The sequence below is a fragment of the Synchiropus splendidus genome, chromosome 6 (genome assembly GCF_027744825.2).
Source record: "Synchiropus splendidus isolate RoL2022-P1 chromosome 6, RoL_Sspl_1.0, whole genome shotgun sequence".
Classification (NCBI taxonomy): domain Eukaryota; kingdom Metazoa; phylum Chordata; class Actinopteri; order Syngnathiformes; family Callionymidae; genus Synchiropus; species Synchiropus splendidus.
This window is the reverse complement of record NC_071339.1, coordinates 7,479,014-7,499,248: the sequence shown is the minus strand read 5'-3', so window position 1 is coordinate 7,499,248 and position 20,235 is coordinate 7,479,014. Positions and strand designations below refer to the sequence as shown.

The 20,235-nt window shown below is 42.8% G+C and overlaps 4 protein-coding genes across 10 annotated transcripts; 1 reads left to right on the top strand and 3 right to left on the bottom strand.

Annotated features, from left to right (window-relative positions):
* Positions 1-421: 421 nt before the first annotated feature.
* Positions 422-8,609, bottom strand: LOC128760925 (twinfilin-2). The gene is made up of 9 exons (XM_053868676.1): positions 8,378-8,609; positions 5,162-5,340; positions 3,727-3,822; positions 3,532-3,636; positions 3,380-3,394; positions 2,160-2,285; positions 1,947-2,097; positions 1,171-1,292; positions 422-812 (listed from the first exon to the last, which is right to left on the bottom strand). Exons 1-9 carry the CDS (start codon positions 8,472-8,474, stop codon positions 654-656), a joined length of 1,050 nt encoding a protein of 349 aa, XP_053724651.1. The 5' UTR covers positions 8,475-8,609; the 3' UTR covers positions 422-653.
* Positions 8,610-9,661: 1,052 nt separating this feature from the next.
* Positions 9,662-14,536, bottom strand: wdr82 (WD repeat domain 82). Its single transcript, XM_053868677.1, has 9 exons — positions 14,179-14,536; positions 13,724-13,821; positions 13,336-13,402; positions 12,935-13,034; positions 12,421-12,537; positions 11,859-12,014; positions 10,149-10,218; positions 9,902-10,044; positions 9,662-9,780 (listed from the first exon to the last, which is right to left on the bottom strand). Exons 1-9 carry the CDS (start codon positions 14,337-14,339, stop codon positions 9,751-9,753), a joined length of 942 nt encoding a protein of 313 aa, XP_053724652.1. The 5' UTR covers positions 14,340-14,536; the 3' UTR covers positions 9,662-9,750.
* A 36-nt stretch (positions 14,537-14,572) lies between these two features.
* glyctk (glycerate kinase) lies at positions 14,573-18,019 on the top strand. 7 transcript variants are annotated; one of them, XM_053868669.1, is made up of 6 exons: positions 14,573-14,854; positions 14,929-14,984; positions 16,033-16,406; positions 16,477-16,628; positions 16,848-17,023; positions 17,085-18,019. In XM_053868669.1, the coding sequence occupies exons 1-6, from the start codon at positions 14,806-14,808 to the stop codon at positions 17,964-17,966; spliced, it is 1,689 nt and encodes a 562-aa protein (XP_053724644.1). In that variant the 5' UTR covers positions 14,573-14,805; the 3' UTR covers positions 17,967-18,019. The 7 variants fall into 7 exon arrangements, with proteins under 7 accessions (XP_053724644.1, XP_053724650.1, XP_053724647.1 ...); XM_053868675.1 differs by having other exon boundaries at positions 14,575-14,786; XM_053868672.1 differs by having other exon boundaries at positions 14,575-14,786; positions 14,929-15,424.
* Positions 18,020-18,107: 88 nt separating this feature from the next.
* tcta (T cell leukemia translocation altered) lies at positions 18,108-20,161 on the bottom strand. Its single transcript, XM_053868521.1, has 3 exons — positions 19,711-20,161; positions 19,565-19,616; positions 18,108-18,441 (listed from the first exon to the last, which is right to left on the bottom strand). The coding sequence occupies exons 1-3, from the start codon at positions 19,919-19,921 to the stop codon at positions 18,399-18,401; spliced, it is 306 nt and encodes a 101-aa protein (XP_053724496.1). The 5' UTR covers positions 19,922-20,161; the 3' UTR covers positions 18,108-18,398.
* Positions 20,162-20,235: the final 74 nt, after the last annotated feature.

Below are 20,235 nucleotides of genomic sequence, written 5' to 3'. Positions count from 1 at the left end.
TGAGTCAGAGTCTGTGAACCTGCAACAGGAATATACAGTAGAAGACACACACAGTGCTTCGTGTCCTGGGGTCAATCCCCCCAATGCTCTTCACAGAAGTCTCTGTCATTTGTTTGTCAGCGATTATTCAGTTCTGCAGTAGACTTTTGTTTGTTTCTTTGGACTGGATAAATATTAATACAGTTTTAGTTACTTAAACTGGCACAAGTTTATGATTGAGCGGATTATAGATGTTTTTTGTTTGTTTTTATAAACTTGTGCCAGTTTAAGTAACTATAACTGAATAAATATTTATCCATATATATATATATATTTAATAATAATATTCAGAGCAGCAGGTATTAACCAGTGAAATCTCGTGCCATGTATTAAAACCAACTGCTTCACAGTAAAAACAAGGTTTATTTGGAATTCCCTTCAAGTTGTCCATTTCCAAAATCACAAAACATACTGCAGGAAATGCACAAAGACCTGATTTATACCCCAAAACAATCTGTCTTGGAGAAATAAAGGATCGGAGGAGAAACTAAAAAGGCCGTGAGAGTGTTTGGGCAGCAGACCGGGACTGTAAACTTCCTTTTGGCTTGGAAGACATTTGGAGGGCGACGATCTGCAGACAGCGGAGCAAGGATCCTGACCCTCCTCCGGCTGTCCTATACCGTGTCCCCTGGACCCTTGATGAGGCGCTTGTGTCCCCTTTTCCCTGCTGGACCACGAGGTTTGGCGAAGGCCTGTTTGTGGGCGTGTTGCTTCGGATGGACTTCGTCGTACAAGAACTCCTCTGTCAGCTCATCTCCGTTATCGATCTCCAACTGACCACACACACACACACACACAAAAGTTCTCATTGATCGGAACACTAAAACAAATCTGTGTAAAATGTTGTTCACTGCTGCCATTCATCAAACTACGCCGCAACAGGGATTCATCATACTGAAATCCTGCAAAACTGATATGTTTGCAGCAGTAAATCTCACGGTCATCTAGTACGTCAAAATCACGTCTTTTTTTTTTTTTTAATCGGGTGGAACAGATAGAGAGCGAAACAAAGACGGGTTTATCTGTCCAGGAAAAGCACATTCTGCAAAACACACACTTCTACTCTGCTAAATTCCTGGAAAAAGAAATGGCAGCCACAGTGTCAAAGGATTACGATGCTTTTTTTCCTACCTTCTTAGCTATTTCCAGACAGTATTCTTTCTCCAACTCCTCCAGTAGTCGACTTTTGCAGCTGGAATACAGCATTCGCTCCTTAATGCTGCAGCTGTAGCCAGGCATGGAGTAGATGAACACTGGGGGGGCAAAAGTGCACAGGCTCTTAGGGCAATAACTCGGCCGTCAGACCAAAAACAAACACCAGACCATTGCTTTTTTTTTGTTTTTTTTTCTTTTTGTTTGGTTATATTGAATTAAAATGCCGATTATTTTCAGAACCCAACAAACCCTAACCCTACCCTTCCACCGAGCCACAACTCCCAACAGCCACTGGCTTAAAGTCAATGATCTCTCACTCTCAACACCTAGTGTTGAAGGCCCCATCCACGCTCACTGAAACTGGACGGAGGGATGAAAACAGAACGTAGGGACCTCAGTCTAGAGACACACATTAGACACAGTATTCGTTGGAAGTACTGACAGTTCTTCTTCCATGACTTTTATGCCAGCTAGAAGGCACCGCACAAACTTGGCTACTTTTTGTGGCATGGTCATAGCACAACATTGTTTTTAAGGATTTTGTATGGACACAGAATCTTCTTGAAGCAACTCTTTATGGTGAGCGATAAACATGTTTTGCCTCATGCAACACCAGCTTCACACTGTGCTTGGAAAGTGAAATCATTGGCTGAATACCCTTATGTTACTGTCCAACTTTCCTTAGAGGTGGAACCATAGCAGCAGTTACTTAAAAAAGGTCGCTGAGGGTGGCTGTATACCAAGTGGCGTACCGACAGACTCCAGGTAGTCCCCCTCATGAGAGTGTTTGTAGAGGAAGAGGTGGTATCTGGGAGCATCTTTAGGGACTCTGAGAGGGAGCTCACGTATCTCTGTGGGGTTGGCGTGCACCAGCTCGATGGTCTCCTTCTCCACGTCTAATCTCTGGAATGAAGAAGGCGCTTGCTCAGCTTTGAACACAGACTGAGACTCAGGAGGGCTCTGACCAGCTGGATGTAGTTGATGCGCTGGTTGGCCAGTTGCTGCAGGGCTCTTCGGGCCGACTCCTGCAGGGGGAAGGCCAGACCCTGCAGAGTCTGGTGCTTGCTCTCCACGCTGATCTCTGTTGTCACCTGCGGGGGGAGCCATTTTCTACTTGGATTCAAGTTTACATACCGACTGCAGTCTTCTTTTGAAACAATCATAGTCACGCATAAATGTTAAATTCCAATCCATATTGACACAAGAGCTGCGACTTTGAGAGACTGAGCTTGATGCAATCATTAAAAATGGATCCAAATTTCACAGATTAACGGCGTATGAAGGTCCTTTCACAATTACCATGATGTCATAACCAAAACATCCACGATCAAGGAGACTAATGGATGGATGAACTCATGGGCTCCAATCATTCTGGTGTCAAATATTGGCATGAGATTCATCAATTCATTTCAAAAACTCAACTCTAATCTCAGCCCTAATTTATCCAACAAAAATCTACATATTCTCTTTCTGTTAACAATTTTTAAAATATTTATTGTTGCATCCACAACATTTTTTTGGTGAGGTAGTAATTTTATACTTTGCATTTTCTTCATTTGGGTTAGCCTTTTTTTTTTTTTATGTTTACTTAGCTTACTGTTTAGTTATCTTTACTTGTGAGGTTATGCTAACTTGTGAACCATAATTCTAAATTGGATTCTTAAGATGAGTCCAAAGGAAGACATATAACGTACATATTATTTGCCCTCGTGTCTTGCATAAAAATAAGTAACCCTCCAATATTCATATATGTATATATATTGGTCTTTTTTCTTTTTATCTGGTCTTTTTTTTCACATCATCAACATAGAGTGACAGTGATCATAATTGTATATATTCATATATATATATTCACTCACTAAATGCATATATATATATATATATATATATATATATATATATATATATATATATATATATAGACCAGATAAAAAGAAAAAAGACCTATATATATATATATATATATATATATATATATATATATATATATATATATATATATATATATGCATATATATATTGGTCTTTTTTCTTTTTATCTGGTCTTTTTTTGTACATCATCAACATATAGTGACAGTGATCATAATTGTTCAAATTGTAATTGTTGTTTTGAAAGGTCTGGTTCTGATGTAGAAAGCAATGAGTGGCCAGGAGAACACACAGATTGAAAAGAACATTGACATACCTGCTTAACTCTGCCCTGTAGGGAAGACAACAATAAAGGGTTACATTTACATCCAAGGGGATTTTTAGAGAAGCAGACGGTCACATGTGTGGAGGGGGAACTGTGTCACATGCAGGCGAGGGCAGCACCGCGTGGGGTGTTTGACCTCTCACCTCTGTGATTTTGATCCTCTGGAGCTCCTGCTCAGCCAGTGTGAGCGGAGCGGGACCAGAGCAGGACGACACATGACGCTGGTATCCCAGCAGACAGATGTCCTCCTGGAAGCAACACATGACGTCCTTCACTGGCACCACAGTGCAAAACAGAAGCCGGCGCTTCAGATTTAAGAGCATTGAAATATGTCTGACCTCAGCTGTGCCGAACATCTCGTACTTGACGTGGCCACCGCCAAATTCCTTCTTCACAGTGGCACGGGTGGCAGCATAAAGCATTTTCTGTTTGACCTGAGAGGGGGTTGAAGATCACAAGCATTTACAGTCATGTAAAACAGTGTCTTTCTTTAAGACGCGGCACACTGCGTTAATTGAGAAAATCCCGAGGCTCCCCACTAAACCGACCTCAGTCAAAGCGCAATTGTTCTCATTTTTTAAATCACATTCTCATATGTATTTTGAGACTAACCTGCAAGTTTCTGACAATTTCGGCCAAAGAGCTTCCAGTTTGGAGAATTACCAGACAAATCTTACATTCTTTGACTCAGCTTGCGTCATATCCACCATTATTCTTTCTCTCTCCACATGTTTGAGCGCATTTGTTTGGTTCTGCATTTAGTTTTTAACCAACGAAGCAAGCATTGATAGTTTGATAGTGCGAGTGTCAATAAAGTTTTGAAGTGAGACGTCATGTTAGCTGTTATCTTTGCTCTACAGTACAGACAGTCTTTGGCGTCGCAGGTCCGACAAGGATGCCTCCATCGTTGTGTTGTGAAGGTGAGTGGTCAAGTTAGAGGCGCGTCAGGTTTAAAAACAACTCAAAAGTGGGGCGTATGACCGGGAAAAGGAGCACTGCGCAGCTCTCCTCGCATCAGTAATATGAGTTGACCAGGTCATCTGCTCATGTTAATAGATTATATCATAGATGATATCATTATATTGGAGAAGTCATTCATGATTTCATGTCATCATGTCCCGCCCACCTTGATCTCAGAACACATTTCTCACAGCAAACCAGTTGAAAAACACGACAGCAGGCTTGTTTTAATAATGTGTATGCAACTAACTGCCATAATCTTATTTCCGCGCGTGAAACAGAACACTTGTGACGTCACTCAGGGATTTTGTCAGCGTGTGATGTGGGACTTTTGTTTTGTTTCTTCTTTGTGCTATCAACTTCATATTGATAAACTACTGAGTCACAGAGTTACTGTCGCACAGGCAGGTGAATTATTAATATGAGGTAAAATATGAATTGAAAAAATATAAATGTATCATGGGAAAAAAATGATAAAAAATGGATACATTCGTAAATACTTGTTTAATCTATATCTTTCGTATTTACTTAACTGTTCTCCACATTTTAAACAACACACTTTCTTCAAACTCACATAACATAGAACTTCCTGTCTGGTCACGCTAAACTGACCCACAAGATGAATCCGTCATGCCGATATCTAATCACTGATCGAGGAAGTGATGGGTGGAAAACTGGTTGTAATTCAAAAACAGGTGTCACTCATCAATTTCAACCACTCACACCTCTGTATGTTTTTGAACTGTGGGAGGAACGTGGAGTGCCCACAGGGCGCGTGAAGGAGCCGCAGAGGCCACCCACATCTCAACATACCGGCGACTGGTCTGGAGACCAGGAGATGAATAGCCATTCGTAGCCCAGTGCATTCTGGGAGTCCAGGCGGTAGAGGATGTAGCAGGGCTCCTGCTGGTCCAGCAGTGGCAGCAGACATTGGTCATAGTCTCGGTCCCAGCTCTGCTCTGGCTTCCTGAAAGCCCCCAGCACCAGCTGCTCTGAAAGGCACACCACACGACTCATCACATACCTCGCTGGGTGACAACACTCTCCGCACGACTTGAATGTCCTGTCCATTTAAATTTATGAGGATCCATGTAATCATATCTTAAAAGTGCTGCTTGACTTACACAAGATTTGTTCCTGGCTGAAACATGAATCAATAGCTTGACGTTCTTCCGGCTCAATTTGTATGAGATGAGGGAGGAAACCTGAGCATATACACTGGTTTTAATTCTGTTTGCCTTCAATTGAATTGAATTTTGATCATGATTCTTAATGAAAATAACAGCATTTTTTTGTTTTGGTTTTTTTATGACACCGCAGTGGAACCAAAACTGTGCGGTGCCAGCAGACGGGAACAGAAAAGGTGAGTTGTTCATTACATTTACAATGTAAAAAAAAACATACACATATACACATAAAAATGAATCACTAAATTATTAACTACCAAGTTTTGTTTTTCTGAGTATTTTTCGTTGTTAATAATTTAGTGATTAATTTTTATGTTCTGTTTGTCTGAGAATATTTGTCCTTTTCTTGGTGTTTCAGAATAACCTTTGGTTTTGTTAAGGATGTAGGATAGGAGCTCAGGAGGCACCACACAACCACAGTAGTCGGCTGCCATTTGTGGGTTTCTTGCAGGACTTTTAGATAGTTCAGGAAAAATATTCATCAGAAAAACAACAAATGTACCAAAAAAAAAAGACCCTAAAATATAAACTGCTCAGAAAAATATAAAATTAATTGCCACAAAAACAAAAAATAATGCTTCTGTGCATTCCTGATGGAAATATTGCAGAAAACTATTGAAAGCGAAATTAATATAAAATGTGTAAAGAAGTGTAACAATGATGAAAATGTCATATAAAAAGAAGAAAATACACGTTAGACAAACGGACTGAGGATAACCACTACGTGTGGAAAAAATAAACTCAATTTGAGGGGGTTTTAGAAGCCATTTTGACTTTAAACAGATAAAAAGCTAAATTATAAAATGAATGCTTTAGAGCCAAGTATTAAGGTGTAATTTTAAACTCTGAGAAGTTGACAGGAATGTTTGACAGGAGTTTTAAATTGCAAAATCAAACACAATTTAAAAGAGAAATTCGGAAAATCTGTTCCACTGAATTTGACTCATGCAATGTGAGGCATATATGGTCACAAGACCCAGCGCCTCTAATGACTTTTGTGGTGAATGATCATCTCCACAAAATGAAAGGTTTCAGTGATGAACAGCGACTGCTCCTCAAAGCAGAACGTGATTATGAGGTGGGAGAGGGGTGAAGGGGTGTGGGGGGGATTTCCTGACTGTCTCTTGGCCATTTCTATTCCGAGCGTCGCCACATTCCCGCTCCACACGCCAACTTATTTTTCAGCCGTTCTCCCCTCATCCGCGTGCTCAGGGATGAATGGACGGGTCAAGAGCCATTAAAAACATCACTCGCGCGATGCCAGCGCAGTCGCATGAACTGGCGGACATTTGAGCGACGGGCCATCAGCCTGAATACTTGTCTGCAAATAGACAGGTGTCGGAGCAAAGTGGTTCACGTCTGGATATGCCTCTGGTCTGTTGTTGTTGCTGGGCCTTGTGAGCGACTGAGACTGGAAGAACTGCTTTCACTTCAGAGACACGCTCTGTGATCGAGGAATGAAGGAGGCCAATCACACATGTTGTTTCTGACCCACTTAAACCATATTTATCAATGTTTCGGCTGGAATCACCCGCCGTTCTGCCGGCGCAGATTTAAGAGAAAACAGCCATTCAAATCTGATAAAAGTTTCAGCTGTATTTGTGTCAGGAAGAACAACAGGAAGCAAGTAGGCCGTGCCATTGTCAAGTGACAGATGAAAAACAGTTTTCAGTGAATCTCATGGTTCAATTTCTGTGGCGTTCGGGATCACCATCTGGATCAGTCAGAGAGCTAAACAAAGTTCTTGCTAAATTTTGGGCAATAATATTAGGTGAAAAAGGACCAGAACAAATAGCAACCTTGGCGGAGGTTTGCTACTGCACGTTCTTATTCCAGTTCACAAAGAAATGGCCTTCACGGGGAAAAAAACTGCACCAGAATGTAGCTGACCTTGGTATGTTTTAGCGACCTGACAAAGACATGCGGTATGTGTCGTGACAGGATGAGTGATTGTGACGCGGCGAGCCACTCTGCAGCGCACGTTTGCCTATAATAAAAGCTGTGCTCATGCTCTCCAGTCAGGTGCCAGCCTCAGCTTTGTTTATTCTTCATCTCCTTGGATCAAATGATTTATTTATTTATTTATTTTTACCAGGCCCGAAAGCCATTTGCAGCGCTTGATCAGATTCATTGTGGCCGGTCGTAAAACACACTGTCTGTGGCTCGCCAGCAAGCGGAGAATTTCTAATAAAATTTCAAATGAAAAGCCTTTGAAAATCACGTGCGCCCTTTGAAGGAGACCCTGTCAGTCAGTGTTATCATGCTATAAAAGTGAAAAGGTTAGCCTATTTAGAACTTAGGACAAATATATATGAAGTCCATGTACAACTGAAGTGGTTTAAAATGAAGTCCATTGTACAGTGGAGTGGTCGGCCTCCACGCATCAACAAACGTGACTCATAGTGACGTGCAACAGGTGAGGATCCGCACCTTTAGACCTCAGGTCAAACTTATAGTCCGGTAACTGGTGAAAAACATATTTAGAGATTGGAAAATGTATCGACAGACTTTTGACGTTCCATTCTTAATAAGTCTCTCCAACATGTTTTAAACCCACAGCATTATTGAGCCAGATTTTCCTCCCTTGGATCCTGATAAATGAAAACTAAAACCCCTAACAAATGTTGACTGTTTGCTTTCTAAACACCTGGAGTGACAATAAATTGAAAAAAATATATATATTTTACAATAATTCACGTGTAATTGTACAGTTAGAGACTTCAAACCATAGTAATTCTGTTGGCCCGACCTTTCAATGACTGACCTCCATTTTGAACAGGTGCTATTGAATCAGAAGGGTGAGCTAAAGTGCAACAACCATGACAAGACGCCGTCCACTCACCGTCTTGGATGCAGACCTTGATGAGGCGGACCGCTCCTCCTCTGGCCCGGGCCAGGAACTCCCTGAGTTCTGGCGTCACCACTAAAGCTAGAAACATGGCGGGTCGGTGGCCCGTTCCTGCCGCCGGTTGCTCGAGAGCAGGGGGTCGATGGCAGCCTGAAAGGAGAGCCTAAACAAGTGGTCCAGTCAAGGGTCAAGGGAGAAAAATAAAGAGAAAAAAACAAGACGAAAGTCGGAGTGAAGCTTGGATTTAGAGGTTTTTTGGAGCGTGGACTCTCACACAGGCAGTGACTGTGTGAGTGGGGACCTCGCTCAAGTAACTGGGACAGTATCATGTGGACACAGAAGGAAACACGATCACCTCTCGGACAAATTTAGAACCCAGCGACGGTCCAGTCATGGGTGCTGGGCTTGCAACACCCTCCACCACCGTCACAGTCAAGAGACGGGTGAGCCGGTCGTGACCTGCAAACCCACTTTCAAAGCTTGAGCCGGAGTCAGGCGCTTTTATCAGAAACAATCTTTTGTTGTGGGGTTGTTTCCAGGCAAAGTGATGACAGGCGCGAAGATGAAGCCGCTTACCGAGAAATGGCTCCTCACTTTTTGTGGAATCCTAACAAAGCGTGCTCACCACTGAAAAGCTTTGATCTCCATACTGACTCACTGGGAGAAAGGACTCACAGCAAAGTCACATCTACGAACATTTAATCTGATTTCTGAAATGATCACTGGATTTCATTGAATACAAAAGTCAATCTTCAGTTTAACCTGACAAAAACTTACATTCTCTTACAATCTGATGTTTTTCCAATTGAGTTTGTACGATGGATTTAATCCAGAGCCATTTTTAAGTGACCATGGTTCAGTGCACCTCATGACCAGAGTTGCTGAGGCGCCATCGCAACACCATGGCGAAACAAGCTGAAGTAAACCTGTGTCTTCACTTTTCATCTCACCATAATTCATGTATCACTATTGCAACTTCCTGATAGGGATTTGATTTATGGACTTCTGTCAGACCGTTGCAAAATATTGAGAAATATGTTTGGGGTAAACACTGCAACCTCACTTGGACATGAGACCAGGAGTATTGTGCCAGGACTATGGCCCTGTTTTTTCATTCCTCAATTTGTCTCATGTGAAGTCGGATAGGAGGCAGTGTTTCAGTATATGGGCAGAATAACTTGACAGACTTTGTTCAAAGTCATTTAATGTTAAATACAAATATAAAAAGACATTAGACAAAATGTTCTAGTTCAAAAAGACAACATATGTACAATGACAGCCCCCCCCCCAGGCCTCCACCCCCTCCTCAGTCCCCAGTCAATGAGAGTCTGGAGAACTGACTGCCCCCTGGTGGACCGTCTGCAGCTTCAGTCATCGATGGTAGGGAGCCAGAAAGCCTGAAACGGTTGAATTTGTGGAAAAAAGGTTATAATTTTTACTGTGCTTTAATCAGTAACCTATGAATTTGCTGTCAAAAACACGTCCAGAGGTTTCCAACAAACAGCCCTCCAAACTCACCATGTTGGAGCAGGCACTTGCAAACGTCATGAACTTGGGGTTGAACTGCAGGCAGGTGATGGGTCCGGTGTGCTTCCCGTCCAACAGAGCCACTTTCATGCCGCTCTCCGCGTTCCACACGTGGATCTTTCCGTCCTCAGAACCTGCCATAAGCAAACATCGACAAGCATTCAAAGCGGTTTTCAAACGATTGGTCACGGATCATAACGATGAGAAGTCCTTCATTGTGCGGCTGACAGCAACTCACCAATCATGACGAACTGAGAGTCGGGTGTGAATGATGCTTCGAGCGTCACGCCTTTACTGTTGTTGTAGCCCTGCGAAGAAAAAAAAAAAAAAACATGTTTCATTGATGATGACCCACTATGACAACCATAGGGAGCCTAAGTCTCCGCCGCTTCCGGTCAGTTCATGGGACCCAAGATTGGGGGAAAAAATGAATGGAATTCTATGGGGAGGTGAAAGTTATTTTCTGGTCCACATTGCCTTGTGCCCTGGATCACACATCTGCTGCACCTCACTTTAAATGATAAATAATGATGCGAGTTTCTGCGACGTTTGTCGTGTCATTTATGATTTACTTGATTGTGAAAACACAATTATTTGGACTACAAACGAAATGTCACATGTATGACTTCAGAGCAGAATCTGGTGTGTCTGGCACTAAGGCAGATGCTAAAGGTACTAAACTATCAAAGGTAGAAGCTAGCAAACATTAGCTGACATGGTTAAACACTTACTGAGATCCTGTAGAGCCCTAACTCCAGCGACTATTGAGCGAGAGCCACAACGAGAATTGTAGTTCACTACTACACATCACACAAAACCTAAAGTGACTTTTGATGCCGGTGGTAAAGCAGCGCTCTCACAGTATTAGAATGTGTCTTTCAAATTCACTGACATGTGTGAGATCTATGGCATATTTTAAACTACAGAAAATAACTTTGATCTCTCCACTGACTCCCATTCATAGTTTTAGTTCACTAAGGTCCCGAGAGGTGCCCGGAAGATGATCCCGTATATGGAATGAGGGATGCTCCGTATCAGGATTTTTGATGCCGATCACTGATACCGATCACATGGATTGACAATGAATTTGTAATCAAAATGATGAGACCTTTCTGCGTGTACATTATATGAAAACATGAACCATTAAATCATTTTAATTCAGACATGTTTTAATATACCACTTCAAGGAGGCAAAACAACTTGCAGAATGCAGTAACTATTCAGTCAAAAGGACAACTGAAAAACCTTCAATTTGATGTGATGTGAGACATCGTCGTTTCGTGAATCTCCAGAGACTGTGCTATGTCCGTGAAATCTTGACATACTGACAGAGAGCACTGCATTTATGAAAGTTTCCACTCTGGATGTTTTCAAAAGTTTCAGATTCAGGTGGCGGACGAACACTGCACACGACTCCAAAACAACAACGGATCCGGTCATTTCCATCTCCGCATAAACAACACCTGTGGAAGGCTGCTCATCTAAAAAAAAAAATCTCTTAAAATATTTCTTATCATTACGAATCGCTTGGACCGGCAGGTGTTGCTAAACGTCGCTAACAGCCTGCCACTGAGGATCCAGCTGTTTCACTTTCATGAGCCCAGGATACTCTCCGTGTTCCGTCAAGTGCTAGAGCTTTAAATGGTGCATCCCTGTGCAGCATTTTCCCATGCAGGTGCTGCAGGATGCAAAGTTTACATGACAGACGGGAAGAACCTCCACAGCAGACATGCCACTGCTGAGTGAGCAGCGAGTGGGGAGGAGCGGGTGGCTGTCACACGTGATCGGTTGATGTGATTGGCAATGACAGGGAGTGGTCAGCATTTACCGATCCCGCTGAAATCGGCCGATCACGATCGGTGACCGATCGATCGGAGCATCCCTATGTGCAATACCTAATAGGTAGAAAACTGAATACCAAAGTGCATGATTGTAATGTGTCTCTTACCCCAAAAGAATGTAGAACAGCCCCTTTGAAGGCGTCCAGGATGCGGAGCGCTCCACCATTCGTAGCAAGTAGGATAAGTTTCCCATCGTTGCTAAACTTCAGTCCCGTCCACTCACATGTTCGTTCATATTGAAGTTTGAAGGTAGCAAAAGGGCCCTGGAGACAATGTCAACCTTTAAAAAGTAATACTTCTGTAATGCAGACCATTACAAAATAGAAGCGTTAGGAAATTCCATGGATCATATTCTGATAAACATGACTGGGTTAATGGACTTATACTACTTGTTCCCAGTACATTTCATGAGTGTTTTCCTACAGACCCTACACTTCCTCTGTGAATGTGACTTCAATTTAGGATGCGATCAAGTTGTGTTCAGAGATCAGATAAACAGTACAGCTGGACAAGTAGGCTAAATCCATATATATTCTTGCCCTTTCTACCGTGTGTCTCATGAATATGTAATATTTGCCATCATACATATTATTTTGTGCCCATTATGCTTTAAAACTGCAAAAGTCAAGACAAAAGTCACATTACTGTATTGTATTTCGTCGCTCCTACCTTGTCAAATGACCGTAGATCATAGAGTTTAACCATTTCGGAATTTATGCCAGCTGCAAAAATGAGACCCTCTGGGTCAAAGGAGCAGACGGGTTTGCCCTGCAAGTGCATGAGGCCCTGAAATTGAAAATGAAACAAGTAAAAGGACGTCAGTGCATTTCATTCACAGCATTGCATTACACACAACATTTTGTGGGGAATGTTGGGGAACTATTTCCATGAAAATGTGTCTACAAAGGACCACGACTCTACATGTTTCAAGTGTTCATTGATCCCCCAGTGACGATGCGCTAAGGGGAAACTCAGGGAGCTATGAAAGATCCAAAAGATCATTGACAAAGATACTGTACACTAATTGTGGCAGAAAAAACAATGTTGTATTCATAGTAGTAGTTGGATCTGAGACTAGAAATACAATGAATTCATTTCAGCCCCAGAATCAGTCTGATCTTGTTCACATGTGCACAGTTAAAGTTAAACTAATGTAGAGGTACAAAAACTTTGACTTGTTTACCTGACAGTTTGGTGACCGTAGATCCCATAGTCGAATAGTTTTATCTAAAGAGCCAGAAATGAATGTGTCATCCACAGGAGACATCGAAAGAGAAGTGACCCTGTTCAGCAAAACAAAGATTTTTTTATTTTTAAAAAGGGGGACTTTTAACTGACATGACTATTTCATCAGCACTCGAGAAGAATGACACGCCAACTGCAATTTAAAATGAACAATCAGTCAAAAAAACGACATATGACACAATGGTAGAGATGTGGAGGAGGCAGTAGACGCCAGAAGCTTTGTTATGGAATGAACAAAAGAGACTACGAAGGATTCGGCCATTCGTAGTATTGGTTTGCTTGACACAAAAGAGTAAAATACTCTCCGATTGTAACAAATAAAAACATCAAAACAATTACCTTTTATTGTGTCCAGGAAAGTAGCGGATGTATTTGTTATCATGAAGTGACAGGTATCTGATTGTATCTTTTAGAAACAATACAAAAAAAATCATGGGTTAGAAAGCGAGTCATATTGTGCAAACACAGTTGTGTGTTATTCCACAACACATAGAATCAAAAACTTTGACGGCCCGACAGCTGACAGTACTCATCCGTGGGCAAGGCAGTCATTTGTACAGTTAGCTCCTGTATGGGGCAGAATCACAGACCCTAAAACTGTACAAACAACTACCTCAAACCAAAGAGAGCGGCTTCCCCATGGTATCCAGTTGCGACGAAAGATGTACAAGTTCTGGACAATCGGACACGAAATACTTGCGAATGGAATAGTAGAGAAGTCACATACCATCTATTTTGTTGGAACTGTAGACCACTGTGTTGGCAGCATGTGTGTACCTGATCAAATCCACGCCATACTTTTTACTGTAAAGCGTCCTTTTAGGTCTGGAAAGAACACACAGAAAACTGTAATCCCCTGGCATTGATCCATGTACACGTAGAAGATAAAGCACAGACGCGAGTCTTTTATCTAACATCGGTATAATAAAGCTACAGCTAAAAGCGCCGCCAGATTAGCTATGCTAAATGCTATCAAAGATATACGTTTACCAATACCAACCAAGATACGATGAATGAGATGCGAGTTGAATAGAGTATTGCAACAGATCGAAAATGGGTAGTTTACAAAACTAATACGTAACCATCGCTAAAATCAAAGTACGCTTCAGGAGGCCTCGCTAGCTAGCATAGCATGTAGCTATAGCTAATAACAACTGACTTAGACCGAGAAAGCTATCTTACTTTCCCTCTTGGCAATCGTATAATACCAGGGAGTCGTCGTCGCTGCTGGATATAATCGTCTCGCCGTTCGAACTGAAGTCAAAACAGTTAATTTTGTCGGAGTTTTCCCGAAAAACCTTTGCGACCCTGAAGCTCCGCAGCACATTGTCTGTTAGCTTCATGGTAGCCTCTCGGTCTTTCGAGGGGGAGAACGCCCTCCTTCACGATACCAGACTAATACTGTAGTTTCACAGTGTGCTATTCATTTATTAAACGGGTGCAGAGCTGGCGGCCCACAAAAAGAGAATAGATTTCCAGCAAAGAAAATCGGATTTGGTCAAGTGTGGAGGGAAACACAGCGCCTTCCCTACGTCGGTGACGCGCGTTTCGGTCTGATGACGCGCACCAGTCTCAAATCCCGCGATATATTTTATCGCGAGAACTGAATTATCCCACGCGTTACAGCTTTATTTTTAATGTCTTGGATCCTTTGCCGGTTCAATTGTTCATCTAGTTGGCGTAGTGACCGATTACAGGTAGCTGTTGAACGTAGTCACCTTCGCCGAAACGAGGGGTAACGGCGTTGCCTTCCATTGATCTGGACGACCTTCCACATGGAGTTTATTGTTGTAGGTTAAGGGTCTGATAATGACAGGGTTATATCGTGACGGCAAGTGCACATCGTTTCCCTATGCATGTCAGCGCTTTCTCCAACATGTTATTCAGGTTCTACCCGTCTTTTTCATTTGCTTTCTTTTGCTGTCACTCAAGGCGATCGTGGATCGACCCATGAAGAAGAAAACGAGCGGCCGAATGACCGTATAAAGGTATGAACACGTGTTTCAGAATTAACACTACAGTCGTATTGGTGTCTCGGTCGTGTGTGGTTGTCTGAATAAACGTGCTGTGTGGTGGACTGGAAACCTGCCCAGGATGTCCCCACCTCTCCCTCCCACAAATGAGAGAATATGAACATGACATGTTTGTATTTATACCTAACACTGTAAATCTGGGAATGTCCATTGGCTTTGTTGAAATATTGAATCGACCACCACCAACAATTTATTTGATGCTGTTTTTCAAAAGTCTGCGATGGATAAGAATTAATGACTAAGCCTGTTTTCTGGACTGTTGCGTTACACAGTCAATCATTACTCACAGGGTACACAACTCCATTTAGTCCAAGTTCAGGTTTTTGGTACACCGACCGCTCGACTGGAGCGCTCTCATTTCCACAGGCTTTATATCCCATTCAACACATTCACAGGTATGAAACTTAAAGCATTATTTTATGGTGGTTATCTCCTTTGGGTGAATAATTGATCTGAAGTGAGTTGCAGAGATACTAATTATTATTCTATTATTATTCTATCATGGGTAAAATGTGTCCCTAATACAGTTGAAATCCATCGATGTGATTTAATTTGATTCATATTAATTGTATAAATGAGCCCTCGATTTCTCTCTTCAACACCAATATCCAAATAAATAAAAATCTAAAATATTGGTTACACTTTAGATTAAGGGAACACATATTACTACTACTTATTCATTTGTATATTAGCAGCATATTAGCCAGGTATTTATCATTATAGTAGTTATTAGCTTCTTGTTTACACTATACTATATTTTACCCTAGAATTGTCATCAAATGTTCATCCTTAACAACACCATTTTACTTTTATTAAACAGTCAATGATTCATTGTTGGTTAATATGTGTTCACCAATCTAAAGTGTAACCTTAATAATTATTATTTCCCAAAGTTTCTGGTCATCAGCCATAGCTGAAAGTGTATATTTAATGCATGAACTCTGCTTTCTATTTGTGCTAGATGTATTTCAGTCACTTACGTAACAGTTTACTTTTCTCTTAGGCACTTTCTTCTCTGACCATGGCACGTGTTCTCTCGCTTCTACGACATCGGCCGGTCCTCACTTTTATGGGGAACCTGCACCCTCAACTTTGCGAAATGTCACTGGACTGTCGGGCCAGAGACGTGTTTGCAGCAGCAGTGGAGGCCGTGCAGCCCGACATTGTGGTCAGGCAGAGTGTGCAGCGCAAAGACGACAGCGTCATAATCGACGGCCACACATTTTTGCTCAAGCACAACCTGCACTTGGTGGGTTTTGGAAAAGCTGTGCTGGGAATGGCGAAGGAGGCAGAGAGAATTATTGGCGAGCATTTGGTCAGAGGAGTGATTAGCGTTCCACATGGGATCCAGCAGACACTGAAGCAGCATGGAAAACAGTGGGTTACGTCAGATTTCATACATTTCTCACGGGGAACATCATCTTAAACCGTGTCATTCTGATTCCAGGCATTTGTTGTTGAAAGAAAACAGTCGCATTGAAGTGATGGAGGGAGCCAGACACAATCTGCCTGACGCCGACGCACAACAGGCGGCAAGCATGATCAAAGAGCTGGCGAGTAAACTCACCGAGGGAGACTTGCTGCTGGTGCTTATTTCAGGTAACTAACAGCTCATAATTCACTCATATACGGGTTGTTTGTTTTCACATGACACACGTCTCATGACTGATCTTTCATTTAAAATGTTCTGCAGCCATTGTACTTCAACGCTCTTGTCCTTTCTGTAACTGCAGTATTGTGGTCCAAACCTCTGAACATCTGCTCTTCCTAACTGTTGAAAAAGAAATTGAATGGATTCAAAATGTGTTTAATACGCAGGTGGAGGGTCTGCACTGTTGCCCGCTCCGAAACCACCCATCACACTGCAGGAGAAGCATGACGTTACCAGAAAGCTTGCAGCCGCTGGCGCCACCATCCAGGAGTTGAACACTGTGCGCCGAGCTCTCTCGCTGTTAAAGGGTGGAGGACTTGCTCGAAGTGCTTATCCTGCTCAGGTGCGTATAGAATAGTTTTGTCAAGTTCAAGACTCGCTGTAGCACGTTTGTTGGCCCACAGGTAATTGCTCTGATACTTTCTGATGTCATCGGGGACCCTCTTGACCTGATCGCCAGTGGACCCACAGTGTACAGTGACATTTGGCCCGAGGAAGTTCTGTCAGTGCTGGACCGGTACAAGGTACTGGAGTGCGCTCCTGCCTCTGTAAAGGATGTTCTTGGAAAGCTGAAGACGCCCCGTGCGGGGAGCAAAGATTCAGTGAATCAGACGGATCATGTTCTCAATGCTGTGATAGGTTCTAACAGCGTAGCCCTCCAGAGTGCTGGGCAGCGTGCTGGGGAACTGGGTTTCCAGTCCGTGGTGCTATCACCAGGAGTGTGTGGAGATGTGAGGTCTGTGGCACGTCTCTACGGCCTCCTGTCGCGATTTGCATGCTCCCCAGAGGAACCAGCACCGGAGATTGCAGCGGAACTTCTAAGGCTGGGACCTGAGGTCGGAGTGGAGAGTTGGGATTTGTGCCGGACCATGCAGGTTCTGGAGACATGGCGTACCGAGGAATGTCAGCCAATGTGCCTGCTGGCAGGTGGTGAACCCACAGTAGAGCTAGTGGGTAAAGGCGTGGGAGGTCGCAATCAGGAACTGGCCTTGAGAGTGGGTTTGGAGCTTCGAGACGTGCCGCACAGCCCGGTCTTTCTTAGCGGTGGAACTGATGGTCAGGATGGACCCACCGAGGCAGCTGGAGCAGTCACTGACGGAGGATTGTGTGAAGAGGCCAGGGCTCAGGAACTGGATGTCAACACATTCTTAGCTGACAACGATTCCTTCACTTTCTTTTCGCGTCTCTCTGCAGGTCAGCGTTTGCTGCTGCCTGGTTTAACCTGCACAAATGTGATGGATGTTCAAATACTGCTCATTCCACCCAGACCCATTCAGATCAAATAAGATGCTTGAAATTAGCATCACCTCTGTTGACATGTGAATAAAATTCATCTACCTCTCACAGCACACAGGCTGTTTCATTATTCTGTATGATGGCAATGACCCTAAACATACGTGAAGACAGGAATCAAACATGATGCAACCTTTATTCATGTCCAAAGCAAAGAATATAAAGTACTGAATTACAAAACCATCAGTGCTTAACAGCTTGCTCAAGCATCCGGGCCGGTTCCCATTAATGAGGCCATCGTGTGAAAGATCCAGAACGGAGGCTGATTAGGGGGTGTGTCAAGGAGAATGGAAATATCCAGCAGGTTCCTCAAGTCCAGGCGCGTTTCTCATCCAGCCTCAACGTCAACTTTGTTATTAAATACATAACTTTACAATGTTTATTCATGAGATACTCCCAGAAGCAATGTAGCTTCCAAGATCCTTTTAGTCTCTGTGAGGTTTGGGGGTATCACCTGTGGCTCTTTCCCTACAGGACATCAATAACAGCACAATATTACTTTAGGGGTTTTGAACACTACACGCCAAATGCTGCACGTTTTCATTTCGAACTTAACTATCGCAACCATCTCTTTACTGCAGTCATGGCCAAAAGTTTTGAGAATGACACAACTATTATTTTTTACAAAGTCTGCAGTTTCAGTTTTTATAATGGAAATTTGTATGTACTGCAGAATGTTATGAGGAGTGACCCACTCAACTGCAATTATTTGCATAGTCCCTATTTGCCTTGAAGATGAACGTCATCACTAAAACCACATTTCCACTGCATTTCAGCCCCGCCACAAAATGACCAGCTAACATAATGTCAATGACACACAGGTGTCACACGCATTAACACAGGTATGGGTGTTGATGAGGACAAGGCTGGAGATCAATCTCTCATGATTGAGTGACTGGACACCTGGAACTGGAAGGTGGTGCCATTGTTCCTCTTCTGTTAGTCATGGTAACCAGCAAGGAAAAACATGCAAGCCATCACTGCATTGCACAAAAAGGGCCTAACACGGAAGTTTACTGCAGCGAGTAAGATTGCACCTCAGTGAACCGTCTATAGGATTATCAAGAACTTCAAGAAGAGAGGTTCAATTGATGCCAAACATTCTCCAGGGTGCCCAAGAAAGTCCAGCAAGCGGCAGGACCGCCTCCTGAAGTTGTTTCATCTACGGGATCGGGCCACCACCAAGTCAGAGCTTGCTCAGAAATGGCAGCAGGCAGGTGCGAGTGCATCTGCACGCACACTAAGGCCATGTCTTTTGGAGGAAGGCCTGGTGTCAAGGAGGGCAGCAAAGAAGCCACTTCTCTCCAGCAAAAACACCAGGGACAGACTGCAAATATTGACCCATTGCGTGTGATTCTCAATAAAAGCTTTTGATACTTGTGAAATGCTTCTAATTGTATGTCATTGTACCATAGAAACATCTGGCAAACACCTAAAAACCCCAAAGGACTTTGAACAGACTTTGTGAAAATGTAATATTTGTGTCTTTCTCAAAACTTTTGGCCACGACTGTATACGTGTCAGCCTACTCGTTTTACACAGACAAACTACTAAATATGGAACACATTGTCTCAAGCATTCAGACACCTACCATCCTCTCAGGTCAGCTGTACTTTCGGGGGTTCCACCATTCTGACCCGAACCTGGGCACAAAACACACGTTAGCCGTTAGCTATAATGAGGCTAACCTTGGATTTAGCCACCGGAATGCACAGTATGCGCAACTCAACTACTTACCTTGTCGGTAATACATGTCGTTCACTGTATTCCCGTAGACTTTCCATGCGAAGTGAATGGCGATGAGGCTTAATATGAGCCAACTTAACAGGATTTTGAAGATGGAAACTCGCATGTCGTTAGCGAGCCAGTCGTTCACGAATTCGGAAAGGAAGGACAAGCAACAGTCAGCGATGCGAGACACGAACTCGAAATTCCAAGGCTCCTCCATCGTATACGGTTGTCCACGCAGACAGCGGCTTCATTTATTCAAAACAACAGCGGGACGCGAAATCACTTGGGGCTCGCCATCTCTGTTCAGTGACAGCTACGTACGTGACGAAGATGCAGAATACGACGTGACGTACTTGGTTGTTTTTTTCGCTGTAAATTTTAAAAATCCAGAAACGCTTTCGAATTATTATTATTATTATTATTATTATTATTATTATTATTTTAAAAATAACACGTTGTCTAGAACTTCTGTACTTAACTCTGAAGTGTGTTATTTTAGGCGACTGATGTTGTGACTGTGTTTTAATTTTA

Excerpts from the sequence above, each read along its gene's own strand:
- LOC128760925 (XM_053868676.1), bottom strand. The coding sequence starts at position 8,474 with ATGTTTCTAGCTTTAGTGGTGACGCCAGAACTCAGGGAGTTCCTGGCC. Across the intron at positions 3,823-5,161 it reads GGTCTCCAGACCAGTCGCCG|GTCAAACAGAAAATGCTTTA; the intron begins GTATGTTGAGAT and ends ACCCCCTCTCAG. Across the intron at positions 813-1,170 it reads GTCTGGAAATAGCTAAGAAG|TTGGAGATCGATAACGGAGA; the intron begins GTAGGAAAAAAA and ends GTGTGTGGTCAG.
- wdr82 (XM_053868677.1), bottom strand. The coding sequence starts at position 14,339 with ATGAAGCTAACAGACAATGTGCTGCGGAGCTTCAGGGTCGCAAAGGTT. Across the intron at positions 13,403-13,723 it reads CAGTTCCAACAAAATAGATG|ATACAATCAGATACCTGTCA; the intron begins GTATGTGACTTC and ends TGTTTCTAAAAG. Across the intron at positions 12,538-12,934 it reads TACGGTCACCAAACTGTCAG|GGCCTCATGCACTTGCAGGG; the intron begins GTAAACAAGTCA and ends TTTCAATTTCAG.
- glyctk (XM_053868668.1), top strand. The coding sequence starts at position 14,853 with ATGTCAGCGCTTTCTCCAACATGTTATTCAGGTTCTACCCGTCTTTTT. Across the intron at positions 14,985-16,032 it reads GGCCGAATGACCGTATAAAG|GCACTTTCTTCTCTGACCAT; the intron begins GTATGAACACGT and ends CTTTTCTCTTAG. Across the intron at positions 16,407-16,476 it reads CTGAAGCAGCATGGAAAACA|GCATTTGTTGTTGAAAGAAA; the intron begins GTGGGTTACGTC and ends TTCTGATTCCAG.
- tcta (XM_053868521.1), bottom strand. The coding sequence starts at position 19,921 with ATGGAGGAGCCTTGGAATTTCGAGTTCGTGTCTCGCATCGCTGACTGT. Across the intron at positions 19,617-19,710 it reads CGACATGTATTACCGACAAG|GTTCGGGTCAGAATGGTGGA; the intron begins GTAAGTAGTTGA and ends TTTTGTGCCCAG. Across the intron at positions 18,442-19,564 it reads ACAGCTGACCTGAGAGGATG|GGAAAGAGCCACAGGTGATA; the intron begins GTAGGTGTCTGA and ends GATGTCCTGTAG.